The 22,021-nt window shown below is 44.7% G+C and overlaps 1 protein-coding gene across 7 annotated transcripts in view; it reads right to left on the bottom strand.

Annotated features, from left to right (window-relative positions):
* Positions 1 to 22,021, bottom strand: part of LOC140484721 (ras-GEF domain-containing family member 1A-like) — a 224,620-nt gene that overhangs the window by 54,941 nt on the left and 147,658 nt on the right. For 3 of the 7 annotated variants that reach the window (XM_072583482.1, XM_072583483.1, XM_072583481.1), the window contains one exon: positions 21,776 to 21,882. The exons of 3 other annotated variants lie outside the window; for them this stretch is intronic. In XM_072583482.1, the coding sequence (XP_072439583.1) occupies positions 21,776 to 21,814 (39 nt within the window). In that variant the 5' untranslated portion in view covers positions 21,815 to 21,882. The remainder of the gene's footprint in view (positions 1 to 21,775; positions 21,883 to 22,021) is intronic. One more of the 7 variants, XM_072583485.1, reaches the window with a different exon arrangement.

The following is a 22,021-nucleotide window of genomic DNA, read 5'->3' as shown; positions in this document are numbered from 1 at the left end:
TCTCTCCACAGATGCTGCCAGACCTGCTGAGTTTCTCCAGCATTCCGTGATTGCTTCACATTTCCAGAATCTGTAATGTTTCGATTTTATTCAAGCAAGCAAGGTAGTTTTACTTTGGTGACATTTGCTGGAGGTCAGTGTTCCTCTCCAAATGGTGCTTGGAATTTCTTTTAAAGACTCCTCCCTCCAGGGAGAGGAATTCAAAGTTTTTAACATAAGCAAACACCTCAGACAGTCCTGCACTCCCTCAGTAACTGCACCAGGCTTTCTGCTGGATGTCTGACCCATTATTGTCCAATCCAGAAGGCGAAAAATTGATAAACACATTTCAATCATATACATTTGTTGCGTGTGGAGCTATGAGCCATCAATAGCACCAGGCCATGCGTTAGTCTCCTAATGACTTGGCCTCCTTAAAGCTTTTCTGGAGTTACACAAAGGAACACAGTAAACAGTCCAGAGGTTACAAAGCTATTGTTGAGTGTTTGGCAATGTGTCAGCTTTCGTGAGGGTGTTTAACAAATGGGATGGTGCTCCCCTGACACTGTGCTTCTAAGTAAAATAACTCACAACAACAACACAATGACATAAAACTTCAAAATGTCACTAACAGTTATCACAAGTGAAACAGGAGAAACTGGCTGGGAACAGGTCTATCTGCTCCATTCTAAAAAAAAAATACACCCAAAAATAGTTTGTGTTTCAGTTCTGCACATGAACATGTTTTTGCTCTCCAGTGTACAGAGGCCCACTCATTCCCTGTCTCAGGTATAATCACTGAGGGAGGCAGAGAGTGAGGGGGCTGGTGTCCAGATGGGAGTTCATCGTCACCTTAAAAACAATAGATAAATTCGCTCATCAGCTGTGTGCTCACTCAACTTTCCTCTTCAAGCGCCGTGATTGCGTTGTAGAGTGACAGCAGGACATAAAGGAGGACAATTGGCCCACTCTGTCTCTGCTGGCTGTTCAGTAGCTCGAGCCAATTGATTTTGCTTTCTTTCCCCTTCTAATAAATTGTCTCCCTTCACAAATTTCCAGTTGCCTGGCTCCAGAATATATATAATTACCCTCTGCCATACTCTCAAGTCAATCCTTGGCCCTGGGGTTGCACTGTTACCATGCTCCAGACAATTAGCTACCCGCCAATCCTACTGTCATTTCGGGTCACTAAAGTGTTCCAGTGGAATGAGTGGCTCAGTGGTTAGCACTTCTGCCTCACAGTGGTAGGGACCCAGGTTCGTATTCCAGCGTTAGGTGACTGTATATTCTCCCCATATCTGTGTGGGTTTCCTCCGGTTTCCTCCCACAGTCCAAAGATATATAAGCTAGGTGGATTGGTTGTGGGAAATTGCCTGGAAGAGCGCAGCATCTGAGGAGCAGTAAAATCGACGTTTCGGGCAAAAGCCCTTCATCAGGAATTCCCGATGAAGGGCTTTTGCCCGAAACGTTGATTTTACTGCTCCTCGGATGCTGCCAGAACTGCTGTGCTCTTCCAGCACCACTAATCCAGAAGCTGGTTTCCAGCATCTGCAGTCATTGTTTTTACACTGTGGGTAATTGCCTGTCATGTGCAGATTGGGTGGGTCAGCCATGGGAATGCAGGGATTGGGTAGGATGCTCTTTGAAGGGTTGGACTTGATGGGCCAAATGGTCTGCTTCCACAGTAGGAGGGGTAATGACAGTCCTTACCCATCTAGGGCTGGCACCACCCCCCTCCCCCCCAAACAAGGCTAAGTGATCAGGAACATGGCATAATGCGAGCCATGACAGAGGTAAAGCAAAGCATGACAGTTCTAGACAGCAAAGAGAGGGCAAAATGGTTCTCATTCAGTGGAGGGGCTGAGACCAGGGGCAACAGAGTTAGGACAATTGGCAAAAGAAGCAAAGACAACATCAGGGAAATAAACTTTTCCACACGGCAAGTGGAACTGCAGAGTGCTCCCGAGAGCAAGGCAGAGGTAGGGTCAGTTGAGGATTTCAAGAGGGAATTGGATTATTATCTGAAAAAGCCAAAAGTACAATTTTGCAGGAGAGAAGATGAGGGAATGGCATGAGATAAACTGCTAATACGGAGGGTGGGCAAGGACGTGCAGGGCCAAATGACCTCGTTCCATGCTGTGACAACTCGGTGATTCCATTTCGAGAAAAGATTAGGGATGGAAACCTGTAACAAAACACAGTCGGCATGCAGCTAAGTATCTCAGTTGGTGCTGCTGCTCTGATCTCTGCAACGTACCTTAACTGCACCAAAATCGTGGATACCCTGGAGTTTGTACAAGGCAGTAAATCCCACTGTAGTGGCTGCTGTTAAGAGCTAAATGATGAAAAGTGAAACCTGAAGAGTTTGTCGCCTCCATGTGAAGCTGCAGCTTCAAAATAAAATCCTGTAACACCCTGTATTTTTATAATATTACAAACACTTCGGCAGACAGATTCAACCCTAAAATTATTTTTTTCTGAAGGTGGCAAGTGGTTGTCATGACGAATATCAGTGCTTCACATGGTGTTAGAAATCTCGGTCCTCATTTCCAAATCTTTCCTTTGCATTGGTCACACTCCCCAACCTCCATATCACTTCCAGTGCCATCTTGTTCTTCCAGTTTATTTTTAATTCATTGACAGGTTGAGGGTGACTCTGGCCAGGCCAGCATTTATTACCCAGAGGGCGGTTAAGAGTTGTGGGTCTGGAGTCGCATGTCGGCCAAACCAGGTAAGGATGGCAGTTTCCTTCCCTCAAGGGCATTAGTAAACTAGTTGGGTTTTTACCAACAATCCGCAATTAATTCATGGCCATCATTAGACTTTTAATTCCAGATATTTATTGAATTCAAATTCATCTGCTGTGGCGTGATTCGAACCTGGGTCCCCAGATCACCTGGGTCTCCAGATTAACTGTCCAGTGATAATACCACTAGGCAATGCTCTTCCAATATGAAAGACAATCATATGTAAGAATAAGAAAATCTTGCTCAAACTATAGACCACAGCTAGAATAACGTGAACAGTTTTGGTGCCTTTATCGAAGGAAAGATAGACTGGTATTGGAGACAGTCCAGAGAAGGTTCACTAGGTTGTGATGGGACTGCTACATGAGAAGGCCTGGTTAGCTGGGGCCTGGAGAATGTGACGCATTGAATAGTTTTCAAGAAGTTAGATATAGTTTATAGGGCTAAAGGGATCAAAGGGAATGGGGAGGAAGGGGGTTCTGAAGGACTGGGGTGGGTGATCCAGTCATTGAATGGCATTGCAGGCTCAAATGACCAAATGGCCTACTCCTGCTCCTATCTCCTATGTCTCTATTTTTAAACATATTGAATCGTACACATTTCTTAAGGGGCTGGAACAGGGATGTAAACGGGTTGTTTCCCCTTGTGGGAAAGTCTAAAACCAGAAGATATGAAGGACCACCCAGACAGCACAGAGTTGAGGGGGAATTCCTTCTCTCAAATGGTAGTGCACCTGTGGAATTCTTTACCATTCCAAGTCTGTAGAGGTTGGTTTGTTAAGTATTTGTTGCTTTGTCAAGTTTGTTAAGACTCACCCTGTGAGTGGAAGAGAGACATCCTCGTCTGTGAGGGGCTGCAAATGATCATGATGTTAAGTATATTCAAGGCAGATTTTTAATCTATGAAGGAATAAAGGATTGTAGGGAAAAGGCAGGAAAGTGGAGATGAAGCTTATCAGATCAGTCATGATCTAAGTGAATGGCAGAGCAGATTCAATGGGCTGAATGGTCCACTTCTGCTCCTATATATCTTATCATGTCAGCTGTCTGGCCCATGCCTCTTCTCTATCTTGAGTGGTATTGCTTTCAGTGACTGCAACACATGTATCTAGAACTCACATGTATCTAGAACTCTAGAAGGTTCCTTTAACAACAATTTCCTCCACTCCTCCTAATGTTAATCCGACTTCCTATTCCAGTCTCTCTTTCTCACGAAGGTTCATTAGAAAATGTGGTGAGTTGTGGTTGCCATTCATGACAATCTTGCAGTTTTAAGTTCACAGAATGACAAGGGTGTTAGATTGTTTTCACAGGCCGACGCAACATTGAGGGCCAAAGGGCCTGTACTGCTCTGTAATGTTCTATGTTCTTTCCAGCTTGCAACAGTACAGTCAGTATTTAAAACAAATAGAAGGTGTGGCTCGACGGGATTTTGACACAACTCATGACCTGGAGCAACTAGAAGGACAAAGGCAGCATATGCACGGGAACACCAGCACAAGGGAGATCCCCTCTAAGCCATTCACCATCCTGAGTTGGGACTATATCACTGTTCCTTCAGGGTTGTTGGGTCAAAACCCTGGAACTTTAACAGCATTTTGAGTGCATCTAAACCATGAAGATTGCAGAGATTCAAGAAGACAGCTCACCACCAGCTTCTCCAGGGCAATTAGGGATGGGTAGTCTATTCAGTTGGTGGTTGTACAGTCAGAGTGTGGTGCTGGAAAAGCATAGCCAGTCAGGCAGCATCAGAGGAACAGGAAAATTGACGTTTCGGGCAAAAGCCCTTCATCAGGAATTATCAGGTATGTACAGTCAATCTGCAGTGGATCAAGGCATCTTTCCAGGAACAACTGAGATTTCAGGGATACTGTACTTTATGGAGAAGGTGCTGTGCTGTTCAAAGACATAAGCTGAGTTTCTGACCATCCCCCTGGTTCAGCTGGAGATGTGGAGGGTCATAGATAAAACAAAAGAAGAAAAATTCATTCCTTCCTCAACAACAAAAAGCATTGGTTTGTGGAATCTTGCTGTGTACAAATGCTTTGTGGAACTTTTAATGTACTTCAGACCAACTCAGCATGGATGAAGCACTTTGAGATTAGAAAGCTGCTCCAGTTTTCCACTTTGTGGTTAAATAGATACTGTCCCAGTTTTGAAAATGGTTCTGTTTTGTTACCAAGATGACCAACCTCCATCTTGCCTCTTGGTGTGTATTTCTGGAACGGAGGGTAGCTGTGAGGGCCATCTCAAATTGCTCATTGATTATTTATTTTATTTTAATTGTTCCAAGGTGTCATTGGCAAGTCCAGAATTTATTGCCTGTCTTTAATTGCACAGAGGGCAGTTAAGAGTCAACTACATTTCTGTGGTTCTGGAGTCACCCCTAGGCTAGACCAGGTAAGGACGGCAATATATATCCTTTAGTTAAGGGCATTAGTGAACCAGGTGGGCTTTTACTCACAAATGGGACTAGATTAGGTTGGGATATCTGGTCAGCATGGACAAGTTGGACCAAATTGTTTCCATGCTGTACATCTCTATGACTCTATAACAGTGGTTACATACTCACCATTATAATAGATTCCACCACTTGCTAAGATGGCATTTCTTCCTCCCATTTGAAGCTATCTCTCTAGAACATTAGCCTGGATGTCTGCATTACTAGCCCAGTGACATCACCACAAAGTCGCTTCCTTCCTCTAGGCCGATTAGTGCTACATGAAGATTGTCACAGAAGACCTGATGGTGTCACAACTGATGGAGAGAGACCACAACAAACAACCAAACAAACAAAGTCTTTCTCTTATTGTGTGGGGTTGTCAGGACTTCTGTTGTACACAGCAGGGATTGTTCCTACACACCGTACTATATGTAATAATGATCCTACTTTCTATGGGTCATGAATTGGCTTTACAATAAATGCCAATGGGGTTAAATTTGAGGAAAATGTTAACTGAGTCACAGTCCAGAACAGCCCATTCATTGTACTTCAGGAGTCAGCCCAGTTCCAAGACTCTGCATCACAAGGTTTTAACCTTATCCCGGTGTCAGCTGCAGATACACTGAATGGTTAATCCCTCACCAATCTGCACCACGCCCCCACACGCAGCAGATTGTTGAGCTGTAAACGCCAACACACCAGCCACTTATTGCTTTTCTTCCTTAACTTGTTTGGTTGAATTTTTTTGTGGAGGACAACACAAGGAATGTGTGTCAGCAGAAGGCTCAAACACAGCCTCATTAAACAGGCAGCAATGTTTCCTGTGGGTCAACAATACAACCCAGCAGGCAGGTTTCCAATGGCCTTCGGAGATACCCACTGTCATCCCAACCATTGTCAGTAACTGGTGTGAAACTGTCTGAAGTCAGCTGATGCAGGAAGCTTCCAGCTGCCTAACAGATGGCCACTCATTCCTTCACACTGGGCAGACTTCAAACTTAAAGAGTTGACAGAAAAGAAAGACTTACCTTTACCTCAGAGGGACCTGTTCTTTATCGCGTGCCTCAAAATATCTAAAAAATGCACTCCCTTGACAACCAATTACAATGGCTGTTATTATATAGACATAGACTGCAACTGAGACATACCAACATCTCAACAAGTAAGACAAGCAACCAATTAACCTATTGTTGGTAGATATTGAGGGAGGAATATTGAGGGAGGCCATAGAGCTGTGAAAACATTCAGTTCTTTGAATATAGAGATATGGGATTTCCTTACATCAAGTATGCTGGAAGGAGGCCATTCAGCCCTTTGAGCCTGCTTCACCCATTCAATTTGATCATGGATGATCATCCAGCTCAGTTCCCTATTCCCATTTACTTCCAAAACCCTTTAGCCTTAAGAACTACAGCTAACTCCTTCTTGGAAACGTTTAAGGTTTTGGGCTCAACTACTTTTAGTGACAGAGATTTCCACAGGCTCGCCTGTTGAAGACATTTCTCCTCACCTCAGTCCTGAGCGACCTATCCTGAAGCCTTAGGCATCATTGAGAACAACTAGGATAGGACCACAGTCTAATGCCCCAAAGTAAACTGTCTCTGACAGCATCGCTAGTGTTCTGATTTGGGGTTGCAGGCCAGATTGTATGCTGATGGTTGGCAGTGGTGTTCAAAAGCACAACCTTATAGCCCTGAGTTGAGTATCATGCAGTCTCCACTTCACAGTCTTTAAGCATTCCTTAAATTATTATTTTTCAAAATTTTTTTTAAGGGATGTAGGCATCACTGCCATTCCCACCCCAGGAATGACGTTAAAATAACCTAACTTAAGGAACATTATACATTGAATTCATTGTTTCCAAAGTTTATATCTTCACAGAACCCATTCCAAGTGCAGATTGCTACTATAGAGAAAACCATCAAATTCTGAAGGTCTTCCCTATGACTGGCCTCCACACCAAGTGGCAATGCCCTCTGAACTCAACCCATTTCTCCCATCGCTGCTGAAGGTGCTGGAGTATGGTTCCATTTCTGCTCAATGCTCCTCATTGTCTGACGGAGTCTCACAGACACTGGTAGCGAACGCCACCAGATTGCTCAACTACAAGTTGCATTGCAATCAAGTTCAATTCTACCCTCATTCGAGGAGGTAAATGTGCCCAAAATAAGTGGCCGAATGGATACATGAATAATTTTCTCTCTGAACTCGGGTGCACAGCTAACTGCTACCTCCTCACAGAGCATGTTCTCTCAATCTGATCTGAGCAAACCTATCCAAACTATCTCCTGTTGGGAAAGTGTGACACACACCTACATCATCAGTCACAACAACATTTTCTCAGTGAGGGCTCAATGATGACATCAGGGTAGCTTGGAGTTGGGAATCCTCAAGTTGTTATTACCCGAAGAGCTAATCGGAGAGGCTGAATAGGCTGGGAATATTTTCCCTGGAGCACCGGAGGCTATAGGGTGATCTCAAAGAGGTTTATAAAATCATGAGCAGTATGGATAGAATGGATAGCCAAAGGCTTTTCCCCAGAGTCGGGGACTCTAAAGCCAAAGGGCATAGGTTTAACGTGAGCAAGGAAAGATTTAAAGGGCATCTAAGGGGAAACATTTTCACACAGATGTCGTGCATGTATGGAATGAGCTACCAACGGAAGTAGTGGTGGCTGGCATAACTACAACATTCAAAAGGCGTCTGAATAGGAAGGGGTTAAAGAGGGATATGGGCCAAATGCTGGTAAATGGGACTAGATTAATTTAGGATATCTGGTCAGCATGGACAAGTTGGAGCAAAGGATCTGTTTCCGTGCTGTACAACTCTATGACTCTATGACCATTGAGTGGAATATTTTCTGAACTGGATCCAACTTGGGATCATGGCAAGGGATTTCATTATCCAGCCAGCCTCATTTATTACACGCAGTTTACTGTAATCAGATGTGGTACACCCCATTCCCCCCACAAACACTTTTACTGCACTGACATTTTGTGAAATTCTTTGACAGGATTTTTGCATCCCTGGTAAGGCCGGCATTTGTTGCCTATCCCTAACTTCCCTTGGACCAGGTGGCTCACTAAGGCCATTATATAAGGCAGTTGAAGGTCAATTACATTATTGCTGTGGGTCTGGAGTCACGGGTTTGACTCTAGGAACTGGTATTTGCGAAATACATAAATAGTTAAACATGGCAAAACATCCCAAGACAATTCCATTGTAGATGTACCAAGGCAAAATTGTAAGCTACATAAGGAGACATCCAAATAAACAAAATTAAGTCACACCAGAAGCAAAATCTTAGTCCAACAGGAAGCTTTAAGGGAGTTTTTGTTTTAATAACAGGATAGAGAAGAAACTGAGAGAAAAACCACTACGGGTGCAGAAATTAAAAATCCGTAAATCTCACCAGGCTGGAAACAAAGGAACATAGAGCTCTCAAAAGGCTGTAGGGCAGGAGGAGGTTACAGAGATATGGAGAATGAGGGATTTGTAAACGAATTAAAGCTCATCACCTCTCAATGCTCCTGCAATCTCTTATTGAGTGCCTTATGGCTCTATTGAACCTCTGCTGACCTCCCTGTGCTACTGAGTCGGCCAAACAAGCTCAAGTTGCTATTTATTCTTGTTACTAGACTGGTTGGGTTTGTTTGGAGGAGCTTCTGTATGCTTGTAATGTTTACTTCAGGCATGCCCACAATGGATTATAATGTGAACTGGGTCTCACCCAGTTCGCTCTGGTGCACAGGGTGGCCTGCTGATATTCAGACTGTGGTCGGTCATCTCTCCTTATTCCATTGCCCCCCAACTCATTATCCTTCCCTCCTTTTTAACATCCCCTTCTGAAAAAAGGACCACCTTAAGATGAGATTTGCCTCTACAAGTGGTTTCCCAACCAAGTGTTAATTCTTCTCCTCTAGCCTCAGGTAATCACTCAATGCTGGGCGACAGTGAAGACTGCAGATACTGGAGATTTAGAGTCGAGAGTGCAGAGTTGGAAAAGCACAGCAGGTCAGGCAGCATCTGAGGAGCAGGAGAATCAACGTTTCGGGCAAGAGCCCTTCATCAGAAATGAGGCTGAGAGCCTCAAGGGTGGAGAGATAAATGGGAGGGGTGGTGGGCTGGAGGGAAGGTAGTTGAGAGTGCATTAAGTGGATGGAGGTGGGGGGTAATGGTGATAGGTCAGAGGGAGGGTGGAGTGGATAGGTAGGAAGGAAGATGGACAGGTAGGACAGGTCATGAGGGCGGAGCCGAGCTGGAAGGTTCACCAGTTTCCTCATTTCCCCTCTCCCCACCTTATCTCAATTCCAACCTTCTAACTCGGCACTGCCCTCACGACCTGTCCTTCCCACCTATCCGCTCCACCCTCCCCTCTGACCTATCACCTTTACCCCCCACCTCCATTCTCAGCTACCTTCCCCCAGCCCCATCCCCCCCCCCCCCCATTTATCTCTTCACCCCCCCCCAATGCTCCTAGCCTCATTCCTGATGAAGGGCTTTTGCCCAAAATGCCAATTCTCCTGCTCCTCAGATGCTACCTGACCTCCTGTGCTTTTCCAGCACCATACTCTCGACTCCAATCGCTCAATGCTGGCAGTTTTACGTGTGTAGCTTGAGTGCAGCCTAGCTCACCCCAACAGAAGATGGGGACTTGAGATTGACCTCGGAGGAGCCCCAGACTTCATCACTAAGGTACAGAGTGGGCCCCACACTCATAACAAAGTCATTCATCAGTCAGACTGTGTACATACATCAACAAGGTAAAAACAATGACTGCAGATGCTGAAAACCAAATACTGGATTAGTGGTGCTGGAAGAGCACAGCAGTTCAGGCAGCATCCAACGAGCAGCGAAATCGACGTTCCGGGCAAAAGCCCTTCATCAGGAATAAAGGCAGTGAGCCTGAAGCGTGGATCTCCATGCTTCAGGCTCACTGCCTTTATTCCTGATGAAGGGCTTTTGCCCAAAACGTCGATTTTGCTGCTCGTTGGATGCTGCCTGAACTGCTGTGCTCTTCCAGCACCACTAATCCAGTATGTGTACATACATCGTCAATGCTAACACTGTGCCTCCACGACTGTAGAAAGACTGCTCATTGATTCTTATTTAGAAACCCTGTTCTAACCATAACCACACCACTCTAATGAGTGACGGTTCTGTTTATTTATACCCTCTTCATCTTCTGTCATGTGCAATACTGCATTGGTACCAAACGTTGGAAGCATTGCCATAGTGATAATGTCAATGAGGTAGCAATCTAGAACCCCAGGATAATGCTCTGGGGACATGGGTTTGAACCCCAGCATAGCAAATGGTGGAATTTGAACTGAATAAAACTCTCACATTAAAAGCCAGCCTGATAGCAACCACATAACCATTGTCAATTGTTGTTTAAAAATTCATTGATCACCCTTGGGAAATGAAATCTGCTGTCCTTATCTGGTCTAACCTACATGTGACTCCAAACACACAGCATGGTTTACTCTTAACTTTGAGATCGCCAGGAAGGCTACTTAAGAGTAATTAGGATCAGTGACCATTGCAGGCCCTGAGCAGTGATTCCTACATCCTATGAAGAAATATAGAGAAATAAAGAAGATTTTTATCTCTTTTTACCTTTGTGACAAATTAGGGACTGACAGGAAAGTGGAGTCAAGACTCAGAGCAGTTGTAATTTTATTAATTAATAGAGCAGAGTCTGGGGTCCAAATTGCCTAATCCTGCTCCAAATTCTTGTCTTCCTGCTCTTGAAAGAATCCAGGCTCAGATGTCCCAAAGTGAGAAAGAGACAGCGACAAAACATGACAATTTGCATTTATACAGTACCGTTAACATAGTAAAACTCCCCAAGGAGTTTCACAGGAACACCGTCAAATACAATTGGGGAGGAAGCCAGATAATGAGATATCGAGAATGGATGACTGAATGCTCAGCCACACAGGTAGATTTTATACAGTGTCTCGTGGAAGTACCAGAGAGATTTAAGGAGGGGATTCGACAAAGTGTGGAGCTGGGAAAAGCACAGCGGGTCAAGCAGCATCAGAGGAGCAGGAGAGTTGACGTTACAGATTTGGACCTTTCATCAGAGATTCCCAATTTTACAGCCCAGGATGACAGCCCAACAGGACACCATGCCTTTCTCTGATCGCCACCCACCAAGACTGGAGTAAGTTAACTCCATTTCTACAATTATTGAAAGAGCCAAAGAGAAGAAAATAATCAGCAGCATTGTCTTGCAACTCAATTAGTGGTTAGAGTTACAGCACAGCTCCCATTGCCATCTGAGAGAAAAATAATAAAGACATTAACTTTGTGTTTGTGCTCTGCATCTGATCACCTGGCTGGGTTATTTTTCCAATGACTAGTACGTCATTGATGATATTTTAATGATGTCAGCTTTCAATATTCGGAGGACCTCACCTTTAACAACAACAACATGCATTATTAATGCCAGAGATGATTGAGTTTATATAACCTGCATATCATATTCCTTCTCTTTGTATTTTTAAAGGCTAGTGTTAAGCTTAGTGACATGTCTCATGAAGACACTTTATCACAGTTATGCACGGATGGTGCAGCTGAATTACCAGCTTATGATTTCTAAATGTTTGTCAGAAATAAAATTCAATAGCTTGTGTACAGTCAGCCGGATGTGGTGTCTGCAGTAATGAGGCTTTTCATTCAAAAAGAAAGATGTGCATTTATATAACACCTCATCATATCCAATGAAAACCTCACATCATTCTCCACATACAACAGGTTTTCAGAGGTTGTGAAGTGGATAGTGCCCTTGCCTCTAGCCCAGAAGCACTGGTTTGAGACCGACCTAGAGCTTGATGGCCATAGAATGTATGCGACAACCAATGTTCAAAGTACATGGCACGGTGGGTGTTGAAGGAATTTCTCACTCGCCTTCCAAACAGTTCAGGAAAATTCAATCACAAGGATGACCAATCATTACCCCACAGCTTGAACATGCCAGACCTCTAGCGAGCTGTTTATCCAGAGGCTGGTTCCCTTGTCTGCAGAGGTGGGAGTGAGCAAAGTTACTAACACCACAGCAAGTGGCCATGGCACAGATGGGAAGTGAAGCTGGGGCCAGGGGCAAAAGGTGTGTCTTTAAGGTGGGGAAAGGAGTTGCGAAGGGGAGAAGACCATAATGTTTTGAACTTTTTAACGAAGTTATAGTGAGTTCACTTTGCAAACACTACTGTAACTGCTTACAATGGAAAGAAGAATGTCAAATGAATAATTTAATATTGAACAGTTTTACTTCACAAAGGCATTCACGTATGACTTATATTGTGAACTTTATGAACATATCAGAGGTTTTTAAAATCATGAGGGGTATGACTAGGGTTTTTTTTACCAGGGTAGAGGAGTCCTAAACTAGAGGACTTGACTAAAGGTGAGATGGGAAAGATTGTGAACTTTATGAACATATCAGAGGTTTTTAAAATCATGAGGGGTATGACTAGGGTTTTTTTTACCAGGGTAGAGGAGTCCTAAACTAGAGGACTTGACTAAAGGTGAGATGGGAAAGATTTAAAACGGACCCGAGCAATAACTTTTTCACGCAGAGGATGGTACATATATGGAATGAGCTGCCAGAGAAAGTGGTGGTGGCTGGTACAATTACAGCATTTAAAAGTCATCTGGATGGGTATGTGAATAGGAAGGATTCAGAGGGATATGGACCAAATGTTGGCAAATTGAACTAGGTCAGTTTAGGATATCTGGTGGGTGCAGATGAGTTGGACCAAAGAGTCTGTTTCCATGTTGTATGACTCAATGACTCTATGATTCTGAAGTACAGTGAACATGTTAGTGATAAATGTGTAACAGTTTATTCTAATCTCTCCAGTGTGTAGAAAGCATGTTTATATTGTGTCAGGTTAAAAAAAAAATTAGAATTTGTTGGCAAATTTGCCTGTTATCTTATGTCAATTAAAATATTATAATACCTTGAAATTAATCTACAGTGTGGAACTTCTACAGTGTGGAAACAGGCCCTTTGGTCCAACGAGTCCACACTGACCTTCTGAAGGGTATCCCACCCAGACCCATTCCTCTACATTTGCCCCTGACTAATGCACCTAACCTCTATATCCCTGAACAATATGTTTGTATACATATTGTTTGACAATTTAACATGGCCAGTTTACCTAATCTACACATCTTTGGATTGTGGGAGGAAACCAGAGCACCCAGAGGAAACCCACGCAGACACAGGGAGAACATGCAAACTCCACACAGTTACCCATGAGTAGAATTGAACCTAGGTCCCTGATGCTGTGAGGCAGCAGTGCTAACCACTGATCCACCATGCCAACCCTAATACCTTCCATGCGCATGTGGTTAGAGACAAAAAAAAAACACAGATGCTGGAATCCAAGGTAGGTAAGCAGGAGGCTGGAAGAACTCAAAGTGGCTCTATGTTTAACAGAGCTCTCATGATTATTGAGGATATTGCTGAATTCTTCTAATATTGCATTGGTGCAAGTCCAAATGACCAATATGTCTACACAAATACAGTTATGTCATGTTACTAAACGAAGGTATTACACCATAAAGGAGTTGGTGAACATGAGAAAGGACCCACTGAAAACCAAAAAGGACCACTTCCCTTGGAAATTAAAAAGCAGCTCTTGAAAAATTGAGGTTCCCTTATGGCAGGTGCTAAGAGTGGGAGAGTTTCCTGGTCAGCCAGAAACATTCAGTAGCTGCAGTTCAAGAGTTTCCCCGATTGAAAAAAAAACTTTGCACGCAGGTTCTCACTCAGAGCAAGTACCGACTTTGTTCTGAGGAATGACCACACACAAGTGCATGGGCACACTCACATATACAAGTGGATGTCACTTTACAATTTAACATAAACAGTAATGGGTCAAGTGATCAGTTAATCTGAGGAGTACACTGGGGCAAAGTCCTGCATGTATGGTAAAGATAGAATGTGTGTGAAAATATTGTGTTCATTATCATGATTTCAAGATTTTCTCAAGTGCTCTACAGCCATTGAAGTACTTTTAAAAAGTCCAATAAGTATTGGGACACAGAAAGTGCAGTAAACAACTTTAGCACAGCAAGGTCCCACAAACTACAATCTTAGAACAAGCCACCAGAATCTTGCCTCAATGCAGTTCTCCCTCAAAGTTGTCAGTCCACACCACCTCCTGAAGATCCAATTTCATCTTGTCAGCATCAGTGTTTTCATTGGTGTCGTTTTTAAGGACATTAGGTGTATAATTCAAAAAGGAAAGATTTCTTGCACAATTGGTTCCGCATCAATGCTTATTTGCCCCTCCAACTCTCCAATAGCTATGTCAAAAATCTGGTAAGGCACAAATGGGCTGAACGGCCTCCTTCTGTAGGTGCAATCAATTTAAGAGCTAGGCTGAAGTTTGAAACCAAAAGTGGCTAAAAGTCAGTGGCTTTACAACAAAGAGGCATGTCAAATAATTCCATTAGTTATAGAGTCATAAAGTCATAAAGATGTACAGCATGGAAACAGACCCTTCGGTCCAACCCGTCCATGCCGACCAGACATCCCAACCCAATCTAGTTCCACCTGCCAGCACCCGGCCCATATCCCTCCAAACTCTTCCTATTCATATACTCATCCCAATGCCTCTTAAATATTGCAATTGTACCAACCTCCACCACTTCCTCTGGCAGATCATTCCATACATGTGCCACCCTCTGTGTGAAAAAGTTGCCCCATAAGTCTCTTTTATATCTTTCCCCTCTCACCCTAAACCTATGCCCTCTAGTTCTGGACTTCCTGGCCCCAGGGAAAATACTTTGTCTATTTATCCTATCCATGCCCCTCATAATTTTGTAGACTTCTTTCAGGTCACCCCTCAGCCTCCGATGCTCCAGGGAAAACAGCCCCAGCCTGTTCAGCCCCTCCCTATTGCTCAGATCCTCCAACCCTGGCAACATCCTTGTAAATCTTTTCTGAACCCTTTCAAGTTTCATAACATATTTCCGATAGGAAGGAGACCAGAATTGCACGCAATATTCCAACAGCGGCCTAACCAATGTCCTGTACAGCCGCAACATGACCTCCCAACTCCTGTACTCAATATTCTGACCAATAAAGGAAAGCATACCAAACACCTTCTTCACTATCCTATCTACCTGCGACTCCACTTTCATGGACAGAACCTGGCCTCGGTTTAAATGAAACCAGAAAGATTCACTAACAATCTGCATTTATATATCACCACTAACATTCAGAGAAAAACATTTTGCAGCAGTTGGTAAGCATGATCAAATACCAGTTCAAACCTGACTCCAAGCCACACAAAGGCAATGTTAGGACAGGTGACCAAGTATTTGGTAAAAGATGTAGGTTGTTAGGTTGTTAGACTTTTAGACTTATCGAAATGGACAGGTGGGAGGTAGAGAAGCTCAGAGTTTTTGGGATGCAATCCCAGAACTTAGCAGCTGAAGAGATGATTGCCCATAATGTCGCGAAGAATATAACGGATGTGTGAGAGGGTAGAATTGGACAGCAATGTGATCGAGGATTGCAGGGTTGATGAAGATTAGAGAGTGATGGAGGGACAAATAAACATTGACATGGACCCAGCGAGGGTTACTTCCTCCAGCTAACATTGGCTAGGTTTTCACTTCAAGTGCAGCCAGCCTACACCTTCAATATGAGGCTGTTATAACAACGTACGATTTCTATAAGCCTCCTCCAGCCCCATTCTTCCCTGAGATATGGGTACTCCTCCCATCCTGGCCTCCTGTGCATTCCTGCTACACAAGTTTGCATCTGTTTCTTACGGGGCGGCATGATGGCTCAGTGGCTGCCTCATAGAGCAAGGGATCCAGGTTCGATCCCAGCCTTGGGCGACTGTTGGTATGGAGTTTGCATATTTTCTCCGTGTCTGTGGGGGTTTCCTCCAGATACTCTGGTTTCCCCCCAAGGTCCAAAGGTGTGTGGGTCAGGTGAATTGGCCATGCTGAATTGCCTGTAGTGTTGGTGCATTAGTCAGAGGGAAATGGGTCTGGGTGGGTTACTCTTCGGAGGATTAGTGTTGGACTTGTTTGGCTGAAGGGCCACACTGGAGGGAATCTAATCTAATCTCACAGGGCGGCTCAGTGGTTAGCACTGCTGCCTCACAACACCAGGTGCCAGGTTCGATTCCAGCCTTGGGTGACTGTGTGGAGTTTGCACATTCTCCCTGTGAGTTTTCTCTGGGTGCTCTGGTTTCCTCCCACAGTCCAAAGATGTGCAGGGCAGGTGAATTAGCCATGCTAAATTGCCCATAGTGTTAGGTGGTTTAGTCAGAGGGGAAAACGGGTCTGGGTGGGTTGCTCTTCGGAGGGTCGGTGTGGACTGGTTGGGCCACACTGTAGGGGATCTAATCTAATCTAATCTAAAACAGTCCAATTCCAATGACTGCGCCCACCTCCTCGGACTCAACCTCTGGGACTTCCTCCCGAGATCTCTGGAAATCTCTCTGTCTCCTGCTTACAAGAGAAAGGTAACACAAAACAATCACAATGGAATTGGGTAGGATAGGACAGTAAAAGCAACCTCGGCATAAATTGATTCTGCTATTATCCTGCTAAAAGCAAGATAATGCAGATACTGGAAATCTTTGCATATGACTCCTGCAATTTACAAGGAAATTCTCTCTCTTGGCTTAAGACTTTGGAGGAGGAAAGCTAAATATAAATTGAAAGTCTTTTTGGCCAGGGGGAGGGGGTGTGTAGGACATTAGCCATTACACTCTTCCTCACTGGAAGGGATCTACCCAAATGTTTCCAGAAATTCAAACAATATTCAGCCAAGACACTATTCCTCTACTGGTCCTTGTATCCAAATGCCGAGACAGAATCAAGCTTCGTGAGCAGCGTCGTGACTCCAGCCCAAAAGTGGGTGGCATGGTGGCTCAGTGGTTAGTACTGCTGCCTCACAGCGCCAGCTCCAAAGTTCGATTCCAACCTCAGGTGACTGTCTGTGTAGAGTTTGCACATTGTCTGTATGGGTTTGCTCTGGTTTCCTCCCACAATCCAAAGATGTGCAGGTTTGGTGAATTGGCCGTGCTAAATTGCCCGTAGTGTTCAGGGATGTGTAGGTTAGGTGCATTAGTCAGGGGTAAATGTAGAGTAATGAGGTATGAAAATAGGTCTGGGTGGGTTACCCTTTGGAGAGTCAGTGTGTGGGCCTGTTTCCACACTGTAGGGATTCTGCTATTATCCTACTAAAAGCAAGATAATGCAGATGCTGGAAATCTGAACAATCGTGTGGGATTTGAAGTGTTAAGTCGACTTCTGTCTCCAAAATTGCTGTTGGACCGGCTGAGTTTCTCCAGCACTTTCTGCTTTTCCATCAGTGCACACCAACTCAGTCACATGGAGACTGCACATGGTTAACACATTGTGGAGGAGGAGAAGCTATGACACATACAGACACAAAGTCACAGGCAGCAGCCGCTCCTCAGACTAGAATGATTAAACGGGGAGAGAATCTTATCTCCATGTTCGGCTGGCCGAGGAGATCACGTCTGTGTGTGGGAGAAATGCTAAAAAAAAAACTGCGTTGCTTTTTGAGAAAGGCAGGTCAGAAAAGAAGAAATTCAGGCTGGATCTGCATGGAAATTAGGCACTGCAGAGAGAGATAACTGGCTTCTGAGCTGGGAACGCTAGATTGTTAATCCAAACTGGTTGCTGGGTATGCAGGAATTTTGTTTTCTCGTTTGCAAGCCAGGAATTACTAATAAACAATCGTCCTCATCTACACAAAGCCATGGCATCACCTCAATGGCAAATCAATCAAAAGGGGTGTGCTCACCTTAGCAAAAGCAAACTCATCCAAAACTCTGCTGCCCACATCCTGACTCGCCCATCATCTTGTCTCTGTTCTTGGGGTTCTGCTCTGGCAATGCCCCATTAAGACCCTGGCATTCGTAAGTCCAGTCTGTACCCTCAAACCTACCTAATCACATGACCTCTTCCAGCCCCATAATCCTTCATGGGGGTTGTTAGCTCAGTTGGACAGTGTTTGCAAACTGACACCACCAGCGTGAGTTCAATTCTCACACTAGCTTAGGTCACCATGAAAGATCCCACTTTCTCACCTTTATCCTTGCCTGAGGTGTGGTGATCCACAGTTTAAAACACCACCGGCCATCTCTCTCTCTCTCTCTCTCTAACGAGAGGATCTTCTGGGACCATGATGACTTTACGTTTACAATCATTCAAGACCTCTGGTATATTTCTGGCTGTCTTCACATTTGCAGTCTCCATTATTAGCTGCATAATCTCTCTGCTCTAAAATGTCCTTTTTCAATCTCTTGCCTCTCTCTCCTCCTTTAATATACTCCTTAAAACTGATCTCTCTGAAGGAACTTTTAGTTGCCGGATCTAATGTCTCTTTACATTTCCCAGTGCCCAGTTTGGCTGGTAAATGCTCCTGTTACATATTTGGGAATTTTTGAACTGCAAGGAGACAGAGACAGAGGCAGAGACAGAGAGAAAGAGAGAGAGACAGACAGAGAGACAGCGAGTCAGGGAGAGATAGAGACAGAGAGGGAGAGAGACAGACAGGGAGAGAGTCAGGGTGAGGGAGAGTGAAGGAGAGAGAGAGAAAGAGAGGCAGAGAGAGATAGAGAGAGACAGAGACAAAGAGACAGATAGAGAGAGAAAAACAGTGAGAGATAGGAGGAGAGAGAGACAGAGAGTCACAGCAATAGAGAGAGACAGATAGGGAGAGAGACAGAAGGAGAGAGAGAGAGAGAGACAGAGAGATAGAGATAGAGAGACAGACAGGGAGAGAGACAGAAGGTAAGAGAGACAGAAGGAGAGAGACAGAGTGATAGAGAGAGAGAGACAGATGGGAGAGAGACAGAGAGGGAAAGAGAGATAGAGAGAGACAGACAGGGAGAAAGACAGAAGGAGAAAGAGAGAGAGAGAAAGACAGAAAGAGAGACAGAGAGACAGACTGGGCGAGGGACAGAAGGAGAGAGAGAGAGAGACAGACAGACAGACAGGGAGAGAGACAGAAAGAGAGAGAGAGACAGGGAGAGAGGCAGAAGGAGAGAGAGAGAGAGAGAGAGAGACAGAAAGAGAGAGAGAGACAGGGAGAGAGACAGAAGGAGAGAGGTTTTGCAGGAATTTCCAAAGCTGCAATGACTGAAGGCATGGCTGCTGATGGTGGAATGGTTAAAAGCAAAGTTACACTCGTGACCAGAATTGGAGGAGCATAGAGTTCTTGGAAGTTTGTCGGGCTAGAGGAAATCACAGAGCAACCACAGCAAAACTACACAGCCTGAAATTACGCAGCAATACAATTCATGCATAAGCAACTCCTGACACTAGCTTAAATGGATGGGATCAATTTACAAAGTCCCATCACATCAGTGCCTGCAAGCACCTACACAACACCTGTCATGAACTCTTCATCCTCACTTAGGGCTAAGTGCTGTTCGTTCTCCAAAGTGGAAGCATGTTAGGCTCTTTGAAGTGAAGAAAACACTGGACACCTGCTTCTAAACAGCACTTAGTCAGATACTGCCAGGGTTTTGTTTTAAAACATAAGAGGTAAAACAGTAGAAGGTCACAGTGTGCAATAGCCCTTTTTGAAGTTCTCTCGCTTGGGGCAAGGGATTGCAGTTTCCCTCGTGTGCAATCAGCAGATCTCAAATTCCTCTAGCTCTCTGCAGAATTTGGTGAGCTGATAGGACTTATACAGATAGAGGACAAGGTAGAGTTAGCTATAAATATTTTCTAACCAAACTGTTTGGAGAGGTTATAATGCACCTCTGGAGCAGGATGGACTTGAACCTGAGCCTCCTGGTCCAGAAAAAGGGACACTACGACTGCACAACAAGACCCCCTCCCCGGTATACAGAACAGGGAGAGGTTTGGAGGCCACACAGAAATGCAACTGGCGATCAGGTAGCTTTGAGTACACAGCCCAGAAAGAGAATAAGGCCATTCAATCCACTCAGTTCATGTTGGCTTTTATGCTCCACATAAGCCTCCATTCCACCCTCTCTCTTACATTAGCACCAGCTCCCTTTTACCCATTCTCTTCAATGAATCAACAGTGTACACCATCCACCTTGACCACCGCTTGTGGGAGCGAGCATCACAGTCTCCCGAATTTTCTGCTGAATTTCCGAGTGGTTATAAGAGCAGCTCACAAAGACATAAAAATCATTTTGAGGTACAGATTATTCTTCTGTGGGCAACCGCGAAGGACAATTTATGCAGAAGAAGATCCAGCAGTAAGTTGAATTGCTGGCAACTTTATTAAATGGGGTTTCCCTGACCTGCACACAGCTGCCGCAGGTGGGAAGCCCTCTGTCTCTCACCTGCACTGTTGAGCCACTCTCCCTAAACTCAGGGCTAGGGACTATTGTGGTACAGTGGTAGAGACCCTATCTCTGAGCCAGAAGACCCAGGTTCAAGTTCCACCTGCTCCAGTGGTGTAGCTGTGAGCAGGTTGAAAATATAAAACCTGAGTTCGACAAGCCATTCTGAAAGGCTGCACACAACCTTTTGTACAATACAAACCCCTAGCTTTCCCCCAGATCCTTCCATCTTACAGACCATAAACACAGGTGGAAATTCAGCGCCAGACTGCCTGAGAACTGGACAGGAACACACTCCCACCAGGTAAAAATTCATGCGTTTTGCCTCATGAGCAGGGGGAGCACTGCACAATCCCCCTTTTTTTAAATCAGACCACCAGGACAGCAGATGCTCTTCTATCACACTTGGCCTCACCTCATAGGAGAGGGTTGGGAATTCTCTCTGTCTCCTCACCACCCCATCTCAACACCCTGTATTACTGATGTTGCACATTGTTAAAGGTGTCCAGTAAAAATTGAAAAAACAGCAGCTGCTGTACATCAGAAACAAAAACACATATTGCTAGAAAAGCTCAGACTGGTCTGGCAGCATCTGTGCAGATAAATCAGAGCTAACGATTCAGACACTGGACCCAAAATGTTGGAACATAGAACATAGAACTATACAGCGCAGAACAGGCCCTTCGGCCCGCGATGTTGCACCAACCTGTGAACTAATCTAAGCCCAATCCCCCTCCTTATCCCATCATCATCCATGTGATTATCCAAGGATTGTTTAAATCTCCCTAATATGGTTGAGTTAACTATACTGGCCCTTACCACTCTCTGAGTAAAGAACTTGCCTCTGACATCTGTCTTAAATCTAACACCCCTCAATTTGTAGTTATGCCCCCTCATACAAGCCGATGTCATCATCCTAGGAAAAAAGACTTTCACTGTCTACCCTATCTAACCCTCTAATCATCTTGTGTGTCTCTATCAAATCCCCTCCTAGCCTTCTTCTTTCCAATGAGCACAGACCCAAGTCTCTCAGCCTTTCCTCGTAAGACCTCTGACTTAACTCTGATTTCTCTCTCTGCAGATGCTGCCAAACCTGCTGAGCTTTTCCAGCAATATCTGCTATTGATAGAAATGACTGCACACCAACCCCGGCCATCTCAACACGCCATCAACAGATACTCCACACTGTTCAAAGTGCCTGGGTGAGATCCCCCCCCCCGTCCACCCCTCAACCCCAGCATAGAACAGACACGAGAGATGGCCACCTACCTGCATTGTTGTGGCCCCACCTGGGCCTTTAGCTGCCATACTGGAGTCACATGGGTCTGCTTGCCATTCATGGGGGGAGAGTCAGCCACTGTGTACTTGAGAACTGTCTGTCAAATAAAGGGGCGGGGGAGGGTCACCAGGTCCAAAGAGAAAGATGCAGGAGGGGTGGGAAGGGAGGTCATCATTCACATAAACAAACAGCAACCCCTCCCCCGCACCCCCTTGACTTGGCTGAAAATGGGGAAA

This window comes from Chiloscyllium punctatum, chromosome 13 (genome assembly GCF_047496795.1).
Source record: "Chiloscyllium punctatum isolate Juve2018m chromosome 13, sChiPun1.3, whole genome shotgun sequence".
NCBI classification, from domain to species: domain Eukaryota; kingdom Metazoa; phylum Chordata; class Chondrichthyes; order Orectolobiformes; family Hemiscylliidae; genus Chiloscyllium; species Chiloscyllium punctatum.
This window is presented reverse-complemented; position numbering and strand designations above follow the sequence as displayed.